At 42.1% G+C, this 21,031-nt stretch overlaps 1 protein-coding gene across 1 annotated transcript in view; it reads left to right on the top strand.

The window, feature by feature from the left end:
- Positions 1 to 19,750, top strand: part of PPP3CA (protein phosphatase 3 catalytic subunit alpha) — a 126,185-nt gene extending 106,435 nt beyond the window's left edge. Inside the window, exons 10-13 of the mRNA XM_054383312.1 lie at positions 7,353 to 7,437; positions 12,983 to 13,080; positions 15,895 to 15,924; positions 19,489 to 19,750. Of these exons, the coding sequence (XP_054239287.1) occupies positions 7,353 to 7,437; positions 12,983 to 13,080; positions 15,895 to 15,924; positions 19,489 to 19,682 (407 nt within the window). The 3' untranslated portion in view covers positions 19,683 to 19,750. The remainder of the gene's footprint in view (positions 1 to 7,352; positions 7,438 to 12,982; positions 13,081 to 15,894; positions 15,925 to 19,488) is intronic.
- The last annotated feature ends 1,281 nt before the right edge of the window (positions 19,751 to 21,031 follow it).

Here is a 21,031-nt window from a genome sequence, read left to right as displayed (position 1 = left end):
GTAGTTTTCAGGGCTTGCTGCTGATTTCCTTTCTCTCCTTGCAGTTTGAACATGCCCTGACCTGGGTTCCCACATGTAATGAGAATGATCCATCACTATGGTTTGCACTGATCATTCATTTCATTCATTTATTACCTTCCCTTACACTTTCTTGCCCTCTGTCTTACCCTCTCACTTCCCCCTTCAAAACAAAACCCCATCAGGTTTGCCTGACCTCACTGCATGGTGTTCTTGTGAGTCCCTTTTAAAAATTATCATCATCATTATTTATGGTTCTGTTATGTGTGTTACATCTATCCATGAGCAGGATGCTCAACACCATGTGTTTGTCTTCCTTTCTTCCTCCTTTCTTCCTCCTTTCTTCCTCCTTTCTTCCTCCTTTCTTCCTCCTTTCTTCCTCCTTTCTTCCTCCTTTCTTCCTCCTTTCTTCCTCCTTTCTTCCTCCTTTCTTCCTCCTTTCTTCCTCCTTTCTTCCTCCTTTCTTCCTCCTTTCTTCCTCCTTTCTTCCTCCTTTCTTCCTCCTTTCTTCCTCCTTTCTTCCTCCTTTCTTCCTCCTTTCTTCCTCCTTTCTTCCTCCTTTCTTCCTCCTTTCTTCCTCCTTTCTTCCTCCTTTCTTCCTCCTTTCTTCCTCCTTTCTTCCTCCTTTCTTCCTCCTTTCTTCCTCCTTTCTTCCTCCTTTCTTCCTCCTTTCTTCCTCCTTTCTTCCTCCTTTCTTCCTCCTTTCTTCCTCCTTTCTTCCTCCTTTCTTCCTCCTTTCTTCCTCCTTTCTTCCTCCTTTCTTCCTCCTTTCTTCCTCCTTTCTTCCTCCTTTCTTCCTCCTTTCTTCCTCCTTTCTTCCTCCTTTCTTCCTCCTTTCTTCCTCCTTTCTTCCTCCTTTCTTCCTCCTTTCTTCCTCCTTTCTTCCTCCTTTCTTCCTCCTTTCTTCCTCCTTTCTTCCTCCTTTCTTCCTCCTTTCTTCCTCCTTTCTTCCTCCTTTCTTCCTCCTTTCTTCCTCCTTTCTTCCTCCTTTCTTCCTCCTTTCTTCCTCCTTTCTTCCTCCTTTCTTCCTCCTTTCTCCCTCCTTTCTCCCTCCTTTCTCCCTCCTTTCTCCCTCCTTTCTCCCTCCTTTCTCCCTCCTTTCTCCCTCCTTTCTCCCTCCTTTCTCCCTCCTTTCTCCCTCCTTTCTCCCTCCTTTCTCCCTCCTTTCTCCCTCCTTTCTCCCTCCCTCCTCCCTCCCTCCTCCCTCCCTCCTCCCTCCCTCCTTTCTCCCTCCCTCCTTTCTCCCTCCCTCCTTTCTCCCTCCCTCCTTTCTCCCTCCCTCCTTTCTCCCTCCCTCCTTTCTCCCTCCCTCCTTTCTCCCTCCCTCCTTTCTCCCTCCCTCCTTTCTCCCTCCCTCCTTTCTCCCTCCCTCCTTTCTCCCTCCCTCCTTTCTCCCTCCCTCCTTTCTCCCTCCCTCCTTTCTCCCTCCCTCCTTTCTCCCTCCCTCCTTTCTCCCTCCCTCCTTTCTCCCTCCCTCCTTTCTCCCTCCCTCCTTTCTCCCTCCCTCCTTTCTCCCTCCCTCCTTTCTCCCTCCCTCCTTTCTCCCTCCCTCCTTTCTCCCTCCCTCCTTTCTCCCTCCCTCCTTTCTCCCTCCCTCCTTTCTCCCTCCCTCCTTTCTTCCTCCCTCCTTTCTTCCTCCCTCCTTTCTTCCTCCCTCCTTTCTTCCTCCCTCCTTTCTTCCTCCCTCCTTCCTTCCTCCCTCCTTCCTTCCTCCCTCCTTCCTTCCTCCCTCCTTCCTTCCTCCCTCCTTCCTTCCTCCCTCCTTCCTTCCTCCCTCCTTCCTTCCTCCCTCCTTCCTTCCTCCCTCCTTCCTTCCTCCCTCCTTCCTTCCTCCCTCCTTCCTTCCTCCCTCCTTCCTTCCTCCCTCCTTCCTTCCTCCCTCCTTCCTTCCTCCCTCCTTCCTTCCTCCCTCCTTCCTTCCTCCCTCCTTCCTTCCTCCCTCCTTCCTTCCTCCCTCCTTCCTTCCTCCCTCCTTCCTTCCTCCCTCCTTCCTTCCTCCCTCCTTCCTTCCTCCCTCCTTCCTTCCTCCCTCCTTCCTTCCTCCCTCCTTCCTTCCTCCCTCCTTCCTTCCTCCCTCCTTCCTTCCTCCCTCCTTCCTTCCTCCCTCCTTCCTTCCTCCCTCCTTCCTTCCTCCCTCCTTCCTTCCTCCCTCCTTCCTTCCTCCCTCCTTCCTTCCTCCCTCCTTCCTTCCTCCCTCCTTCCTTCCTCCCTCCTTCCTTCCTCCCTCCTTCCTTCCTCCCTCCTTCCTTCCTCCCTCCTTCCTTCCTCCCTCCTTCCTTCCTCCCTCCTTCCTTCCTCCCTCCTTCCTTCCTCCCTCCTTCCTTCCTCCCTCCTTCCTTCCTCCCTCCTTCCTTCCTCCCTCCTTCCTTCCTCCCTCCTTCCTTCCTCCCTCCTTCCTTCCTCCCTCCTTCCTTCCTCCCTCCTTCCTTCCTCCCTCCTTCCTTCCTCCCTCCTTCCTTCCTCCCTCCTTCCTTCCTCCCTCCTTCCTTCCTTTCTTTCTGTCTCTCTCTTTTGGTTTTGTTGTTTGATTTTTTTTGGGGGGGTTGGGTTGGGTTTTTGGGGTGGGGGAAGAGTTGGGGTTGGTTTGTTTGGGGTTTTTTTGCTTAAGAAAACACATCATGGGGAAGTGATCAGTTTGTTGTAGCCAGTTTCCGTGTTGCTTAGTGGGAGAAAGCCTAAACAGCAATCCTAGTGCCCTTAATCTCTTATGTCCCTGCTGGCCTTTCAGTTTCACTTGCTTTAAAAATGGGAGGATATGATAGATCGAGTTTCCTTACCTCTGATAGTTTCCTCTTACTGCACTTCCCTGTTTGCAGTGGTGGTTGCAATATAACCTGATTCAGCAAAAAATGATTTGGCTGAACATTAAACATTAGCTTACGTGCTGTGTGGTTTGTACATCAGACATATCATTTAGCAATAGGAGCTGCAAATGCTTCTACCTAGCCAGTATATAGTCAGAGTCCTGTTTTATTTTTATTAGCAACGTTGCTGGCCTCATGCATTTAATTAAAGAAGCTAAGCTGCTAATTAAAAGGGTCCAATGATGTAGTAGTCAACTTGACACAAATGCACTGCATGCTTTGTAAGCATTGCTATCATGATTTGGCATAAAGACATTCCTAAAGTACCTGCATTAATATTTCTACTGCTTTCAACATTGCATTGCATCATGGCAAAGCTGCTCTCACAGTGCTAGCTGCAGCATTTGTTCTTGGTTAGAATACAGATTCCCCAGTACAGTGCTGTAGTCCAAGTCTAAGGAGAATTACTAAGTCAAACATCTCCTGCCAATCAAAACCTGGCTGTGCTGCAGAGGTGGCCACAGCTTTTCAGTGCAATAAACTGAGGGCAAGCTGATTGAAGAAAAGCAAAGGCCCCATCATTAGTTCTCAGTTACTTACCAGTGCCTTGGTAAGGGTGTTCATGGTACTACCTGGGTAGAATTATAGAATGGTAGGGGTTGGAAGAGACCTCCAGAGAACATTGAATCCAGCCCCCTGCCAAAGCAGGGTCACCTAGAGCAGGTCACACAGGAACACCTCCGTCTGAGTCTTGAGAATCTCTGGAGAAGGACACTCCACAACCTCATTGGGCAGCCTGTTCCAGTCCTCTGTCACCCTCACAGTAAAGAATTTTTCCTGATGTGGAGGTGGAACTTGCTGTGTTTCAGTTTGTACCTGTTGCCCCTCATCCTATCACAGGACACCACTGAAAAGAGGGTAACAGTTCATTTTTAACTAGGAAAGAATTTGAGGGGGTGTCCCCACTGGTTTGTGTTTGTTCTTTCTCTAAACCAGCAAAGTTGATGGCAGAGGGGCATTTTAATGTCATCTCTTCATTCTTTCACTTATTTGGCCACGTATTGCTGTTTTTAAACCCAAAGGTTTCTTCATGTGAGCCATACTGTGGCACATTGGTGTGCTCAGGCCCTGAACAAACCTAATAGCAAGCAGAGGATAAGCAGTGTCCCCAAACACACGTATCATGGTGCTGCTATGGCTGGGGACAGAGTGCTTCCTCTGTCTTGCTGTCCAGCATAGTTGAATTTAAAATGCAGTAGCTTGTGGTACAGTGGTGTTTGATTTGAGGACTAATCTGTGTGCATTTGAACACAAACACGTGTGGCACATAGCACAAATGTTGTGGAAGCAGCAGACATGACTGTGTCGGTGAGCTATTCTGTCAGGTACCAGATGTAAAGAAACTGGAAGAATTGGCTGGATTCCTTGAAGAAAAGAGGTGTTGGCAGGCAGACACACACCACATAAACTAGGGGGGGCTGTTTCTGAGAAGGGATGAAGCCTTATCAAGCAGCTGCAATAATGCAGGAGAAAATTATGTGTTTAAGGGGTGGTAACACCAAGGCTGAGCTTTACTGCTGATCTGACTGCATGGTGATTTCCTGCAAAACCTACTAACCAGACTTGATGCTCAAATTGCTTTTTAGCCTTTTTTTTTTTCCTCCATCATTCTCAACCTGTTTCTTTCCTTTTGAATGTTCCCTGCCTAATTTTTTTCCTTTTCTGTTTTTCAGACTTTACTTAAACATTGATGTTGTCAAATGTTCTCTATTATTTTTAATTTTCATTCTACAAACATCTCTGATCTTTTTCTTCCCTCCCTCCCCCCCCCTTTGGAATTCATAAGAAGATCTCATTTGTGCACAGAAGAAAGGTATTCAATAACCTGGAAGGCTTAAGTTCCATTCATCTTCCTAATGATTAATTAGCTAATATATATTAATATGTTAGGACACCAGTGTGAGACTGGGGGTGGCTTTTTTACGCAATATTGTTTTCTATCTCCTCAGTCCTACCTCTCAGAATATTTTCAGAGTTTATAGTTGGGTTTTTACATTGTTGTGCTTCTTAATTTGAATATCTAAATTACACTTCACTTAAGTGAAACGTACCCAGCTTGCAAGATCTCTGTTTGGATGCTGCAATTCTGAAATCCAAAAGAACTTGTTAAATTACAAAAGTAAGATTCAAACCTTTTATTCCACCTCCTAACTAATTTTTCTACTCGAATTTTAAACTCAGCTGTATTCATGATCTTAGTTTTTTTGAAGTTTCTTCCTACAAATAGGGTTTGTTTAGATATTTAAAGAAAAGTAACGTTGGCAAAGGATAAAAATTAACCCTTTCACCCACAGGTTATGACCCATTTACTTTCAAATGAAAGCAGAGAATCATAAATTGTCAGGGTTGGAAGGCACCTCAAGGATCATCCAGTTCCAACCCCCCTGCTGTGGGCAGGGCACCTCACACTAGAGCAGGTTGCTCAGAGCCACATCCAGACTGGATGCAAAAACCTCCAGGGATGAGGCTTCTACCACCTCCCTTGGCAACCTCTTCCAGTGTCTTATCACCCTTGTGGTGAAGAATTTCTTCCTAACATCCAATCTGAATCTACCCATTTCTAGTCTTGTTCTATTCCCCTCAGTCCTATCACTCCCTGACATTCTAAAATGTCCCTCCCCAGCTTTCTTGTAGGCCCCCTTAAAATATTGGAAGGCCACAGTAAGGTCTCCTCAGAGCCTTCTCTTCTCCAGACTGAACAGCCCCAACTCTCTCAGTCTGTCCCCACAGGAGAGGAGCTCCAGCCCTCTGATCATCCTAATGCAGGCTTAAGTCTAGCTAAAGTAATTCATAAGGATTTGGAGTAATAGTGAGTTTCTGAATACTGAACTGGAGTTTTCACACTTGAAATGTGAGTCTGAGATCTATGTATAAACAGTTGGGCCATCCAAATACTAGATCAGCTTAGTGCTATTCAGTCAAAACTTAACAGACCAGTAAAGCATTGTGAATGTCTGAGGCATTATTTTTAACAAATGATGTTTAAAAAAAAAAAACAATAGGATAAATAAAATTTGTATTGATATTTAATAAATATAGAATATTTGAAGTTACTTTCACAAATCTGTTACAAAATAGGAAAATCAGTGAAAACCAAAATCCTTTATGTGTATTTTTAGTAACCTTTTATGTGTATGGATGAGAAACAAAATACTACTATGGAGCCTGTTGTGTTTTATGATTAAGTTGGGTTTTTTCTTGTTTTATATATAAGTATAGGGCATTGTGTTTCACTTTTATCTCAAAATATATTGCCAGTTTTCAGTTCTCAGGTCCTTTGGATGTTAAACAGTGACTGCAGAAGCCAAATGTGCATATAAGATACATACTAAATCAGTGTGAGCTTGTAATAAACAATCAAGGGACACTTCACAGGGGGCAAAAAAAGACAAATAGTATTTAAGTGTTTTCAGGGCAAAAAAACACTGAAAGCCAAGTCTTGTGTACCTTGAGAGTACAGCTCAATGAGATTGTATTAACTGAGGCAGGGGTCTATCCCCTCTGTTTCCTGAAGAATCCAGATGAATGAATCGTTGCTGCTCAACTTAAATTCTTCATTAAGCTGTTACAAATACTTTGTATTTAATTAAGTTACAGCTGAATTACAGCTGTTTCTCCCACAGTTTATGGGGGAATTAGACCCTCACAGAGAAGTTCCTCCTCATGTTGAGGTGGAACCTCCTGTGCTGCAGTTTATATCCATTACCCCTTCTCCTATCATGGAGTGCAACTGAGCAGAGCCTGTCCCCTCCCCCTTGACCCTCAGCCCTCAGTTATTTATAGACATTTATTAGATCCCCTCTCAGTCTTCTCTTCTCCAGACTTAACAGCCCCAGGGCTCTCAGCCTCTCCTCATAGGGCAGTGCTCCAGTCCCTTAATATCCTGGTAGCTCTCTGCTGGACTCTTTCCTGCAGATCCCTGTCCCTCCTGAACTGGGGAGCCCAGAACTGGATGCAATATTCCAGGTGAGGGCTCACCAGGGCAGAGTAGAGGGGGAGGAGGAGAACCTCCCTCGATCTGCTGGACACACTCCTCTGAATGCACCTCAGAAGACAGTGGAGGAGGACCATCAGAAACACCTGGTTTTGTCACTGTTCACATTGAATATATTTTTGACATTTTGCCTGTTTTCTAAGAAACTTGTTTCTGAAAGAGGATGGTGCCTGAAAATGTTTGTTTTTTTTTAATGGAAAAATAGCTTACATTGATGAAGAAGCATGCAGCTTCAATCTGTAGCAGGAGAAGGGTCATCTCTAAAGGTACTAAGAACTTGATTATTCAGAAGTGATCAATCTTGAGTGGCAAATATTAAACAAAAAACTAGTACTTTTGGGTTTCACCACAAATATGGCTTAGTTATGCAAACTAAATGTTGTATTTCTTGATATTTAGAGTTGAGAATAGTGTTGTATTTTTTACAACTCTCTGTGACTGTTTTTGATGTGTTTTTTTGTGTTTTATTTTCCTAGGAGCAACAGCTGCTGCTCGAAAGGAGGTTATAAGGAACAAGATAAGAGCAATAGGAAAAATGGCTAGAGTTTTCTCAGTGTTAAGGTAAGGATTTGTGCTTTCAGGTTTTTGATAGTAGGGGACATCATTGGAGGATTACTTAGAGCACTTGACTGTTAATCAAACAGCAATTTCAATGTTTTAATATACCACCCAGCTGAGTTTTCCTGGAACCTATCAAAGATTGTGTTATTTATACAATACCACAATTTGTTGTGGTTCTGAGTAGTCTTCTTTCTCAGGACTTTTGCTGAACGTGAAACAAACAAGAGACATCAGCAAAGAAAATTGCAATTACCCTCTTTTTTTTTAAAATACTTTTGCTTCCCAGGTGTACTAGTTAACTCTTGGCCACTGCAAGGCAAGAGTTAAAGAGTGTGTTCCACATCATAGAATCATAAAATTGTCAGGGCTGGGAGGGATCTCAAGGGTCATCTAGTTCCAACCCCCCTGCCATGGGCAGGGACACCTCACACTAGATCAAGTTGCTCACAGCCACATCCAGCCTGGCCTTAAAAACTTCCAGGAATTAGGCTTCCACCTCCTTCCTGGGCAACCTATTCCAAGTGTCTCACCACCATCATGGGGAAGAATTTCTTCGTAACATCCAATCTGAACCTACCCATTTCTAGTTTTATTCTATTTCCCCCAGTCCTATCACTATCTGACATCCTAAAAAGTCCCTCCCCAGCTTTCTTCAGATACTGGAAAGCCCTCTTAAGATACTGGAAAGCCACAATAAGGTCTCCTCAGAGCCTTCTCTTTTCCAGACTGAATAACCCCAGCTCTCTCAGTCTGTCTGCGTAGCAGAGGAGCTCCAGCCCTCTGATCATCCTCATGGCCCTTCTCTGGACACGTACCAGCACATCCAGATCTTTGTTGTATTAGGGTCTCCAGAGCTGGATGCAGTGCTCTAGGTGGGGTCTCACCAGAGTGCCTCATTAAAAAGGAAGCCAACCATCCTACTTTGTCACACACAGCTGTTGCTATAGCCATGAGTGAAGATGAAAGCATGAGGGTCGTTTAACTAAAAATGCAGGAAATCATTGTGCAGATGACAGCAGCTCGTTACCTTGGGCTGCACTCCCCCAAACACATGAACATGAGTAACTAATTGCTACCAATGTTTAGAACTCTCCATTTGATGTCTCTGAGCAGAAGAGAAAACATGCTGTACTCTGCTGTGCTGAAGTCTAAATATAGACAAGACAGTTCTCCCTCCCTTTCACCAGAAGGATTTTCTTCTTAGGAAATTGTCTGTTGCTTTGCTGTAGTCAGTTTATGGTTATTATGGTTAGTGCAAAATGAAGGGATTTTTAAAATGAGTATTGCTCTGACTGTGTGTTTGATATAAAAAGAGGAAATAAAAATAGCTACTTGAAGAATACACTTTTAAATTCAGATTAAAATCTCAAACTTGCTTGACAGATTCATCTGCAGCATTCAGGCAGTGGGTAGGTTGTCACTGGGTCTTCACATGGACACAGCAGTTTGCCCACACGTTGCAGACTGCAGCAGCATAGCTTTAAATAGCATAGTGAGATGAAGGATTTTGTACCTGGGGTTCCCAAAGCGTTATATGTGAATTAATAGTGATGCACAAAACTACTTCATAGTGGTACCCGGGGTGGGGGGGGGAAGTTGGCACCATGCCTTTTCCCTAAACAAAACTGGGGAGCAATCAAATGTTTCCACCTGCTCCTCTGTACCAAGTCTGGCAGAAAGCCTGGAGCTGACATTGCCACCACCTTCATAAAACAGCATGATTATTTTTCTCTGATGATAGTTGAGCGAACAAAGTTTGAGAAACCTGGCTTTCTCCCATAACCTTCAACTGTAGCTTCTGGATCCACTTTGTTTTGTTGTGGAGCACCTTTTAAAATATAGGATTAATTCAACAGAAACATGAACTTCAGTATCACAGAATTGTCAGGGTTGGAAGGGACCTCCAAGATCATCTAGTTTCAACCCCGCTGCCATAGGCAGGGACACCTCACACTTCATCAGTTTGCTCAGAACTCCAGCCAGCTTGGCCTTAAGAACTTCGAAGGATGAGGCTTCTACTACCTCCCTGGGCAACCTCTTCCAGTGTCTCACCACTCTCATGGTGAAGAATTTCTTCCTAACATCCAATCTGAATCTTCTCATTTCTAGTTTTGCTCCATTCCCCCCCCAGTCCTATCACTCCCTGACACCCTATAAAGTCCCTCCCCAGCTTTCTTGTAGGCCCCCTTCAGATACTGGAAGGCCACATAAGGTCTCCTCGGAGCCTTCTCCTCTCCAGACTGAATACCTCCAGCTCTCTCAGTCCATAGGAGAGGTGCTCCAGCCCCCTGATCGATACGTGGAAGGGTCTGAAGTTGGATGCTCAGCTTGATGTGTTTGGGGTTTGGTTACTTGCAGATGATCGTCGTCATCTATGTGTCAAAGATTTTTTTCAAAGGAACTGTGGGGCAGAAGCTTTTCAGTGGTTTCAGGGGTGGAAGAACAGTACAGAGTAGTTTTTGTATGTGCCGTGTCTAAAGCAATATGCATAAGCCTCAAAGCTTAGCGGTTTGGCACCGCATGAAACTGAGCCCTCTTAAATCAGTTCATGAAAATCAACATTTAAAGGCACTGATGGAAATCAGTCTTGATCTTTCCTTGAAAGCAGTCAAATTAATCTCAGATTGGTTCACAAGACGGTCTTTTTACCCCTCCCACGTGCATCCCAACATCTGTAGAAAACCAGAATGGACTGTATCTGGGGGAGGAGCAGCATGTGGTTCACCCATTGAAGCTGCTGAGCTTTTTACAGTTCATGGTTACTGATGGGGTTTAAAACTTCGCAGAAAGGACTGAGGATGAAGAGTGTATTTGTTCTCCCTTAGCTTTGAGCAGCAAATACAGCACATCCTTGCTGTGGTCAGAGGCACACTCAGCAATTAAACAGGTTCCTACAAGGGGTAATTTTGCTGACCAGTCTTCCAGGGGCATGAGTGATGTTTCATGCCAGTCACCATTGCCCTCTGTGAGTACCTCTTCTTCCCTTTTGCTGAGAAGTGATTCTCCTCAGCTACATGCCAGGCTTCTAGACAGCAAAGATTACCCAAGCTTAATATTGCAAATATTGTTCCTATAGAATAGCTGGAGTTATTTTTTTCTGACTTGCCAGCACAATCCATATTTGACACATAAGCGTCTGATAATCCTGCAAATCCGATGAGGACACCATCATGAAACCAGCCTATATCAGAAGCCTTTGAAGTTCCTGTTTGAGCTAGTGCTGGTTTATGAAATTCATTTCACTAATTCTTGAAAAGCATTTCCAAACAATCAGCACCTGATGTGACTGCCTTGAAAAGACTCAGCTGAATGCCTCTTCTCTGAGCCAGGTTGGCCACCTTCCTCAAGGCTGTAACCTGAATGTAAAACTGAGGTTAATCTCAAAATTAGGTATCAAAATGGTGTTGTATTGAGGTTATAAATGAGCTTTGCCCAAGAACAGCCATCATGGAGCCTCAATGGAAGACCTCACAATTCCAGATTTCACAATTCCAGACCTCACAATTCCCTGTCGTTGCCTCTCTGCAGCTTTATTTCTCAAGCCTGACTTTTCTTTGGATGTATTTAGACAGGAAAGAGGTAAATAAGTTTATTTAAAAAAAAAAAAACAAACAAACCTGCATTCAATGACATAAAATAGAAAATAAAGACTGATGAAGGATAAAAAAAAATCTCAAAAAATTGTGATACTGAGTTTTTTTGGGAATATGCAGTTTAAAGATAATAAAAATACAATCAAACTTACAGTGTGAAGGTGAAGCTATAAAAGTGCCATTGTGATTTACTTAAAAAAGAGGAATGAAATGGACTGAATTGAAAATGCAGATTATACATTTGCTTGCAGAAGCAAGTGATCAGGAGAAAGCAAAAACTTTGATAACTGTTGATAAGGAGAATATGGTGTTAATTCTGGAAATATTTGCCTGCTGCGTTAGGTCTAAGCGCTTAGGAAACTTGCAAGGAAAACAATCACAATTGGGTTTTGATACAGAAAGAAATGTGGAGAAGGAGAATCACTTTCAAACTAAAAATAGAACTTGAAGAGTATATGTAGTAGGTGAACAAGAGTTGTTTGAAATACATGAGTGATTCAGAGCACGTAAGGCTAGAGAAAACTGTGGGTAGCAGAATTGCTGAGAGGCAGTTTGGATAGACGAAGCCACATTGTCCTCAAGTGAAAGTGGAACGGAATTCTGACTTTGTTTGCTTCTTCCAGCTTAATGCCATTATAGATTTCAAAGTCAAGCAGTTTGAAAACAGGTTTCTCTTAAAAAAAATGGGATCAGTTTTACTGCTGAGAAGGTTTGTAATCACACACAGCATTGCAGCTCTATTTAACTGCAAGCCGTTGTGTTCCTCTTGCCCTATTTTAAAATCCATTTAACATATTTAAGTTTCCCAGAATATTTTTAGCATACAAAACTACAGTGCTAGTAAGGGTGGAAGTGCTAATTCATTTTAATGAGCTTTTAGCTTACTTTTAAGTGGCTGATGATCATTAATAAATAATGCACTTGACTGCTCAAGTAGACAGAAGCAAAACAACAATTTAAGTTGATTTTGGACCACACAGTGTAAGGTATTTAAATATTATATTATATTATATTATATTATATTATATTATATTATATTATATTATATTATATTATATTTTTAAGTGTATGTCATACCTGGTTTCCTAGATACTGGCTATAGTGTCATCTGTAGTGCCACAAGGTTGTTCCACAATGAATTAGAGAAAGAAGGCCATGAGCGGTGTCCCTGCCTGTGGTGGGGAGGTTGCAGTGGATCATCTCTGAGGTCCCTTCCAACCTGGACCATTCTGTGATTCTATAGTGAGAATCTGTGCATGTGGTGTAACCACTTAGATAACAGTGAGGGGAGCTGCACTGCTGCTGTTATCACCAAATTCAATGTATCGTGGTAAGGAAAATGGAGATAACCAAGTTGGTTCATGGCAGGTGTAGCTTCAGGTGTCTAAAATGTGTTCTGTGTTTCAAAAAACACAGAATGCAGAGGAATGCAATGGAGCTGGTGAAGGGCCTGGAGAATAAATCTGATGAGGAGCGACTGAAGGAGCTGGGGATGGTTAGTTTGGAAAAGAGGAGGCTGAGGGGAGACCTCTTTGCTTTCTACAGCTACCTGAAAGGACATTGTGGGAAGGCTGGTGCTGGTCTCTTCTCACAGGTAATTAGTGATAGGACAAGAAGGAATGGCCTTGAGCTACGACTGGGTAGTTTTAGGTTGGACATTAGGAAGAATATTTTCCTGGAAAGAGTGGTCAGGCATTGGAATGTGCTGCCCATGGAGGTGGTTGAGTCACCAACCCTGGATGTGTTTAAAGGCGGTTTGGATGTGGTGCTTGGGGACATGGTTTAGGGGTGAACCTTGTAGAGAAGGGTTCTGGGTTGGCCTGGGTGATCCTGAGGGTCTTTTCCAACCTGAATGTTTCCGTAATTTTTCTGTGTAAAAAGGGCAGTTATTTATTCTTGTCGTGTTTGTTGGGTTTTTTGTTTTTTTTTTTTTTTTTTTTCCCCTTCTTCAGAGAGGAGAGTGAAAGTGTGCTGACACTGAAGGGTTTGACTCCAACAGGAATGCTGCCCAGTGGTGTGCTCTCTGGAGGAAAACAAACACTGCAAAGCGGTGAGCATGTTTACCTGTGTGTGTCATTTTGTGTAAAAACAGAAAAAAAGCCCAAGCAATTGATTTTTCAACTGCAGAACCCAGAAGCAGTAACCACAGTCATCTCAGGATAAAATAAAGGGCAGAATCAACCAGGCGGTTTCTTGTGCTGGAGCGTTTAGGAGCGGTTCATGCAAGGCCACCTCTCAAGACTTTATTACATACCACTGATTTTTTGCAAAGAAAGAGAGGGGGGGGGAAACAGTCCCTGAAAATCAGCTGTAGCTCTCCCTGCATGTAAAATGCACTCTCTCCACAGTTTGCAGCATCTTTTAGGGTTTTTTTAAGAGCAGCCTTTGATACACAGAGTACTTGAAGGTTCAGCTTAGATAACGACACTCAAACTCTTATTTTATCTGATTTGTTCTTTCTCATAGAGAATCATCAATGGAAAATAGCTCTAGAATTAGATTTTCTCTCCTAGCAATTCTCAGTGACAGCATGAGAACAATTTCTCTCTGATTTAAGCCCATATGAAGGGAGGCTCTTACAAACACGGTGCTTGCCTTGTACGCAAACACAATACAGACTGTCACTTCAGTTTTATACCAAGTGCTTCTTCTTACAGGAAATCTGTAAGTCTAGACTACTGTGGATTTTTGGATTAAATATTCCTTTTGGAATAAGGAGCTGCAAAGTACTTAATTTACTCCTGCAAGCTCTCCTCTTTTTTTCAGTGTGTATTGCAGTCGAGTATATTGCTGGCACACAAGAATGTCTCTCACTTATTGAGGTCCTGTTGGCAGTAGATGTAAGAAATAGAAATGCTTTATAACCTTGTTTTCCTGTTTCCTTCCTGGAGCATTCTTTCTCTGTATTTTTCTCTTTACTGTCTCTTTTACCTAGAAGATGCAGGTATATGGTGGTAAACCTTCTCCCATTTTTCCCCCTTTTTTCTTGTTGATGACTTACATGTTAAGGACATAGTAACGTTCTGCTTTGAAAATGCTGCAATATGATGCCACAGGCTGCCTTTCTTGTTGAGGCTGTGGTCTGCACCTAAGCTTTGCTCCATGTAGTTGCTTTAGTTTTGTCAGAAAATCTGGTCCAAGGAAACTGCTTCTTGTTGCCCTGACAAAATTGTAGAAATTGAAATGAACTGGAGAAAATTTGCCTGAAGTTCTCTTTGTTGCCCTGACAAAATTGTAGAAATTGAAATGAACTGGAGAAAATTTGCCTGAAGTTCTCTTTCTGATGGCTAAAAGGAACATCTCCTCATACTGCATTATTCTGGCTTAGTAAAACATTACTATACACAAGGCTTTTGCATTAGTTACCACGTAGCACCCCATCCACCAAACACTCTAGAGCTGGCATAGTTTCTGTTAAGCACATATTCGTGTTCCCATATGCATTAACAGAAAATATGAGTAGTGTGTTCTGTTGTGGAAGTATCCATTTTAGTCACTATTTATTTTCTAATGTGTCAGTGCTGGTTTGGATCTGGTTATTTGTTTTAATTTATCATCCTCCTTAGTGTGCTTCATTTTCTTTTACGTTTGCATTGGTTTTCTTCCTCGATTTTTGCCATCTCTCGTGCTCGAGAGGCAACAGACCTTGGTGCATGTGGGTCGGCTCCTCAATTCCCCATGCAGCAAGAGAACTGTAGACATATTTTAGTCTTGATCTCAATCCATATTTAACATCCTAACTCCAAAAAAAAAAAAGGGGGCGGGGGGAATTAGAAAATGTTTGAGTTTTGTGGAAGACAACAAAAAAAACCCTAACAAACCAACCAAACAAAAAAAGCTTTTACTTAGGGGAAAATAAGGAATTGCTAAAAACTTGCTTCTTGAGCTATTCTCTACACCAGAGGTTCTTGAAAAGAATAATTTCTCTTTAAATATTTTAGCTGTACTATTGCTGTATTGGATTGCTTCAGTTAATTTGCATCATCTTCTAAATCTCTGACTGGAGGAACAAATCCATGCCCAAGCTGATGGGTAAAACTGAAATAAAATTATGTCTGTAAGAACAATGAATGGTTTCAAACCAGCAGTCAGATGGTATTCATAATGCTGCTGCAACCTCCTGATGACAAACTTTTCTGTCTCTGACCAGGCTTTGCAAGTGTGAAGGTCCAGCATCTTTCAATCTCCTGTCTGTGTCCATTGGTTTTAATAAAACATTAGAAAAATGCTGTTTTCAGACTGGGTTGGCAAAAAGGGCACTTACAGGTGGAAGGCTGGGTGAGAGAGCAAGCAAAGGCAAAGCTGTCAGAGCAAACTCTGCCCATCCTGTGGGAAGGTTTCTTTTAGTCAGGAGAGAGATAAATAAATCATTCTGAGAAGTTATGTATGTGGGGTTTTTACCTTGTAGTGGCAGCTAATACTTTTCAAGCTGACATCGTAAGTGGTATGGATTTTGTGCGGCGGCTTTTTTTATGCCGTTTTTTGTTCTCCTTTTGTCAGGGCAAATCAAAACTACTCTCATTCAAAGCTGAGAGCATTATACAATGACCTTTTCAGGTCAGATGTGCAATGTGGAAGACATTTTCCATTTGTAGTTCTTTTTCTGAGTCCAAAGAAAACTACTCAAAGGCGTCTCGAAAAACTTCTAGTTTGTTAAACTTCTGCTTCAAACTATAGCTTAATCCAACCTGCAAATGATTGTTTTCTGTGTAACCGTTTCTCTGTGTGTCTGTTCTGCCAAAATCCAGCACTTACAGTAACATTAGTGTTGTAGCTCCTTTTGCTGTTCACTGACTTGTTCTTAAGAGTTAAAATCCTCTGCTCATTTTTCTCATTCGTTTTGCTACCCCTTTCTTCTCTTCAGCTACTGTTGAGGCTATTGAGGCTGATGAAGGTAAATTGGCCAGTCCCCTTTCTGTTGGTGCCACAACAGACAAGGGCTCTGCTGGGTGTATTCATTTTGCTGTAGCTTGTACAGATTGTGTGGGTGTTGGGCTAACAATTGTGGCTCGGTATTAACCAAAATGTAATTGCTTTAAAGGGGAAAATTGTTGGGGTTTTGTTGGTTTTTTTGTTTGGTTGTTTTTGTTTGGGTTTTTTGTTGTTGGGTTTGGGGTTTTTTTCATTGCTGTTGTTGTGGGTTGTTGTTTTGGGGTTTTTTTTTTTTTCTTTCTTAAAGTTACAGTCACATTGGAATTGCTGTATGTTGAACTAAGCACTGAGTAATGCCAAGGGAGGAGATCAGGGGACTTGGATTTCGCAGGACATAACCTGGCAGCAGCTCATAAATGCTCTGTGACACATAGCTCAAAAGCTGTGCGATGGAGGCTGGGTCTTGTCTCTACCTCAAACCATCCTCAGCAACCTCTGGACAAAAAAAATACCCACACAGCTTTTTGTAAATACTGTCTTGTTGTTGTTAGTCGTTTGAGGGGGAGGGGATTTCCTTTTCATTTTTTCTTTTTCTTTTTTTCCTTTTTCTTTTTTCCTTCCCCCCCGCCTTCCTCCTTTTTTTTTTTTCTTTTTATTCTTTTTTTTCTTTCGATTTGTTTCCTTTCTTTTAGCTCCCTAGTACAAAAAAAAAATTTATTGGTCTTTTGTTATAGTTCAGCATGCTTCTGTTTCTCTTTAAAAGTAAATCAATATGAGACATTTATCTGCAAGATGTCAGCTTCCTCTGGTAGTTGCAGTTTACACACTGGATGTTTACATTAGAGCAACCAGTAACACCTGCACCATTTTAGCTACAAATACCAAGTGACTGGCTGCCTTGGAAGATTTCTGAATGCTTAGTACTGAAAACCATGGTGCTGTGTTGACACACACCTCTTAATTTTAACCCTGAAGCAACTTTTCACATTACAGTTAAAACCTAAGTAATTGTATGTTGGGATGCAGATGCACAACATTCATTCAGTATTATCAAGTTTTGGAAGAAGAATTTTTCAGAATTCCCCTTTAAAACAAAAATCCTTCAGTTGTATTTTGTTCTTGCCCCTCTCAAATTTTCTGTGGGTATTTTTTTTTTTTTAGTTAATTTTATTAAAAAAATATATAAAATCAAAAAAAAAAATCTGATGACTGCTGTCTGTTGGTAAGATGTTGCCCTTTTGACCAGTTTGATCTGGTTTTTGTTTTTGTAAAGCAGTGAATAAAATTAGAGAACAAAGAAGTAAGAGAAAATACAACTGCTTTCTAAATAGCAGTGAGCAAGCTGCTATTTATGTTGGGAATTATCTATTCCTACCGGCAATCTCTAATCTGCAGTGTGCATTCTCGTTGACAGTTTGGCTGTTTTCTGTGATTTTCTGTGACTCTGTGTTGTGTTTTAGTATACTCTCCATGTAAACTGCTAATACTTGTTGTCTGACCAGCAACTACAGCAGAGCACCTTCCCCAGTGCTGCAGACGATAAGGGCTCTTGTCTGCTCCATAACCCAATCGATTGAACGTGCCCCCCTGCCAGAAATGTGCACCCTTCAAGTTAATCCTTCCTTTGCCATCCTTGCTAGTTAGATACCCTAACTGTGGCCATAATGACTTGTCGATGGACACAAAGCTAACAGTGGAGGAAATGTTTCACCCTTTACCAATTGTCCCTTTGCAGTTTGCTTAAGAGCCCAGGAACACCAACTGGGCCCCGCTACTGGCAAGCTCCAGGACACAGCGAGTGTTCCAGCTTCAACGTGGCCGTCCATTAAACTATTGCTTTAAGGAACTGGCCTGGGTGCTTGTCAGACATCTTCATTTTTGTGGTAGAGGATAAATTGGGAAAAACAAAACGACAACAAAAAAACGCTGTCAAACAAACAAAAGAACCAAACCAAAACAAAAAACAACCAAACAACAAACAAGCCCCCAAACAAACAAAAAAATACAAAATCAAACCAATCAAAAAAACCCAAACCCTTGAAAAAACTCACTGTAGGGCCTGTTCTGTTTTCACGGCTCCATCCCTGCTCTCTTGACTAATCACCATTATGTTGTTGTTGTTCTTCTGAGTTGAAGTATGATACGTGTTAAAACCCATGCACTTCACAAAGGTCCAATATAATAACAATGTTTGTGAAAATGGTTAAGGAAACTAAATACTGAGGCAAACAGGAACTGTCCATTTTCTCAGGAGCAGGTGGCAAAAATATCAGCATGAAACTGCTTTTCTTGCACCCTCCAAAGCACAAGGAGTGGTAGATTGGTACCAGGGATGTTCTGGGCTTTTGGATTTCTGTTGGTTTTGTTTCAGTTTTTTTTTTTTAATAGAAGTTACCAGCATATCCAAAATACTGGGACTGCATATGGGAAGGAGAGCAGAGGTAGTTCAGGCTAAAGTGAACATAAAGGGAGGGAAAAAATATTGAATTTGATATGTGAAACTCCCCTACCATTTTCTCCTGAGGGAGTTTGCAGTTTCCTGGTACTAACACACCATTTCTGCTCTATGGCATGCTAAGGTAGAGGCATAGCAAAAGCGCCAGTTCTGGAAGTGCAGTGCATTGATTTGGTGCAGATAAGAGACAAATCACACAGAAGGCTGTGACCAATTATCTCTGAAGCTGTCACCTGCTGTTTGCCTACAGTGCTTTTTGCTCTTTTACTTAAAAATTCTTCAACTCTTCAATTAAAGAGAGGAAAAAAAAAATAAAAATCACACTCTGCAAATACAGTCCCCAGCCTATGGCTGCCTTCTGATGTTACTCCTTGAAGGGCAGATCAGAAGCCCTCAGCTTCACTTGGAACTTTGGTCCTTTGTCAGCGCATTGCCGAGGTGAGATTGTACGAATGTTCCAAAACGAGGTTATCCCTGGCCCCTGTTGCTCAGTGTTACAGTTTAAGTTCCAACCCACCACCCTCAGCGTTACTGCTGGTTCACTCAGGCTACTTTGTAGAAGTCCAGGGGCGTACTGGGGAGGGAAACTGCCCCAACTAATCAACAAACCCCCCACTTGCGTTGGAAACATAAGGTGACATTTTAAGGTCACCTTAGATCTTCCATAGCATTCGTGTATATCCCACAAACTGGACTCACCAATATCATGGCCATCTGTAGCTGGCCAATGCTTTCTCCCCTGTCTCTGAAAGCCAAAGGGGAGTTTTGCCTGACGAAGGAGGTTGCAGTGAGGCACGATGTCTTTAAGGGTGCAAGTGATGACGACAAATGCTAACTCATCAGCGCACTGCTGTACCCTAAGCGTGGTTCCCAATCACCAAGTGGAGTCTCATGTCAGCTTTAGTGTTTTAAGCCAAACTCCAGTGGACAGGAAAATATTGGAAGCTGATAAATGCAGTTGTGTTGCACGAGGCAGTGGTGGTGACCCCCCCTGAATACGGTAAGGAGTCGGTTGTGTTGTCAGATTTCCTCACAGAGAAAAGGACTTTTGCACTCATTGCTTAAAGTTGGGGGAAAAGCTGCCGAGAGTTTTGCCTTGCTAATTTTGCTTTCTAATAATCCTTTATTCAGCTATCAAAGGATTTTCACCCCAGCATAAGATCACTAGCTTCGAAGAGGCCAAAGGCTTAGATCGAATTAACGAGCGAATGCCTCCGCGCAGAGACGTGCCATCCGATGCCAACCTTAACTCCATCAACAAGGCAATCTCCACAGAGACTAATGGCACGGACAGCAACGGCAGTAACAGCAGCAATATCCAGTGACCACTGTCCGGGAGGGGGGATTGAGCTGCAGGGCGCCGGTGGGGTTGCTGCACGTCAGCAGTGGGATGTTCTTGCCTCTGATAATAGCTTACTTGCTCTGGGGGCCAGGTGTTGGATTCAGTTTACAACAACAACAACAACAAATCATCAACAAAAGAGATCATCAACTTTAATCGGGGGGAGGGGGGGGGGGTGCTTGGGGGAGGGAGAGATACCTCCTTTGGATATGCCTTTAAAATGCTTGTAGACAAATGAAAGCTCACGCTGGTATATATTGCAAAGCTAGGGGAATGAACGTGTTTTCCTACTGCATCGGGGACGTCTAGGTAGATGTGTTACTGAAAGGCCTTTTGTTATGTTACTGGACATGAAAACTTTGTTTAATTTCTTACTCTTAACTATTGTACGTTTACAGTTGCAGCACTAAACACATGGACAACATCGAAACATTTTTAACAAAGTGTACAAACGAAATAAGGACTATTTATTGATAATGTTTTGCTACTCTTGTCAGACAATGGCTATGAAATAAATTAGGCAGTCTTTAAGAAGTAGAGGGGGGGAAGAAAAAAAAGGGGGGAAAGAAAAAAGGGGGGGGAACAAAAATAAAAAAGAACGTCAGAAATTTGTTTAAAATGCCAAAAAATTATAGAATAAAAAAAAAAAAAAAAGGGGAGAGAGAGAGTGAGAGAGAGAGAGTTTAATTTTGTACAGATTATGCTTACCTCAGGTTTCTTTAGTGTGCTTCAATGCCCTTCCTTAAATGTAACACTTATCTTACTGATTTGGCAGCAATTATCCTTTTCTTTGTTTAAAAAAAAAAAACTTAAAAAAAAAAAACAAACCACAACTGGAATAATGATAACATTTCTCTTATTTTTTTTTTTTCCTTTGCTGTTTATATTTAGGGGGGGTGTTTGGTTTGGGGGGGAAGGGTTTTTTGGTTGGGTTTTTTTTGGTTGTTGTTTTGGTTTGGTTTTTTGGGTAACTCAAGTCTTGGTTGTGGCTTGCTGAATTTAACTATTTATGAGTGGTGCATTTTTAAGTATAGTGAACAAGACACCATATTAAAGTGCAGTGAAAAGCATCTATATTCTGTAAAAAAAAAAAATTAAAAATCTGCCTATGCATGTTTTTTAAGATGAAAAACAGACAAAAAAATGGCTGTATAGGCCTGTATGGGACTGTAATGCGCTTAGTGGTCTGACTTATACTGGAAATGTATGTTACTGGCGTACTTTATATTCTCTAAACAAACAAAATGCTTAATGCCTTTGAAATTTTGTAATCAAACATACAAACAGACAAAAAAAGCTTTGAAAAAATCTTAAGGGGGAGAGTATTCTTAA

This window comes from Indicator indicator, chromosome 8 (assembly GCF_027791375.1).
Source record: "Indicator indicator isolate 239-I01 chromosome 8, UM_Iind_1.1, whole genome shotgun sequence".
Classification (NCBI taxonomy): Eukaryota; Metazoa; Chordata; class Aves; order Piciformes; family Indicatoridae; genus Indicator; species Indicator indicator.
Note: the sequence above shows the minus strand (reverse complement) of the source record. Positions and strands in the feature narration are given on the sequence as shown.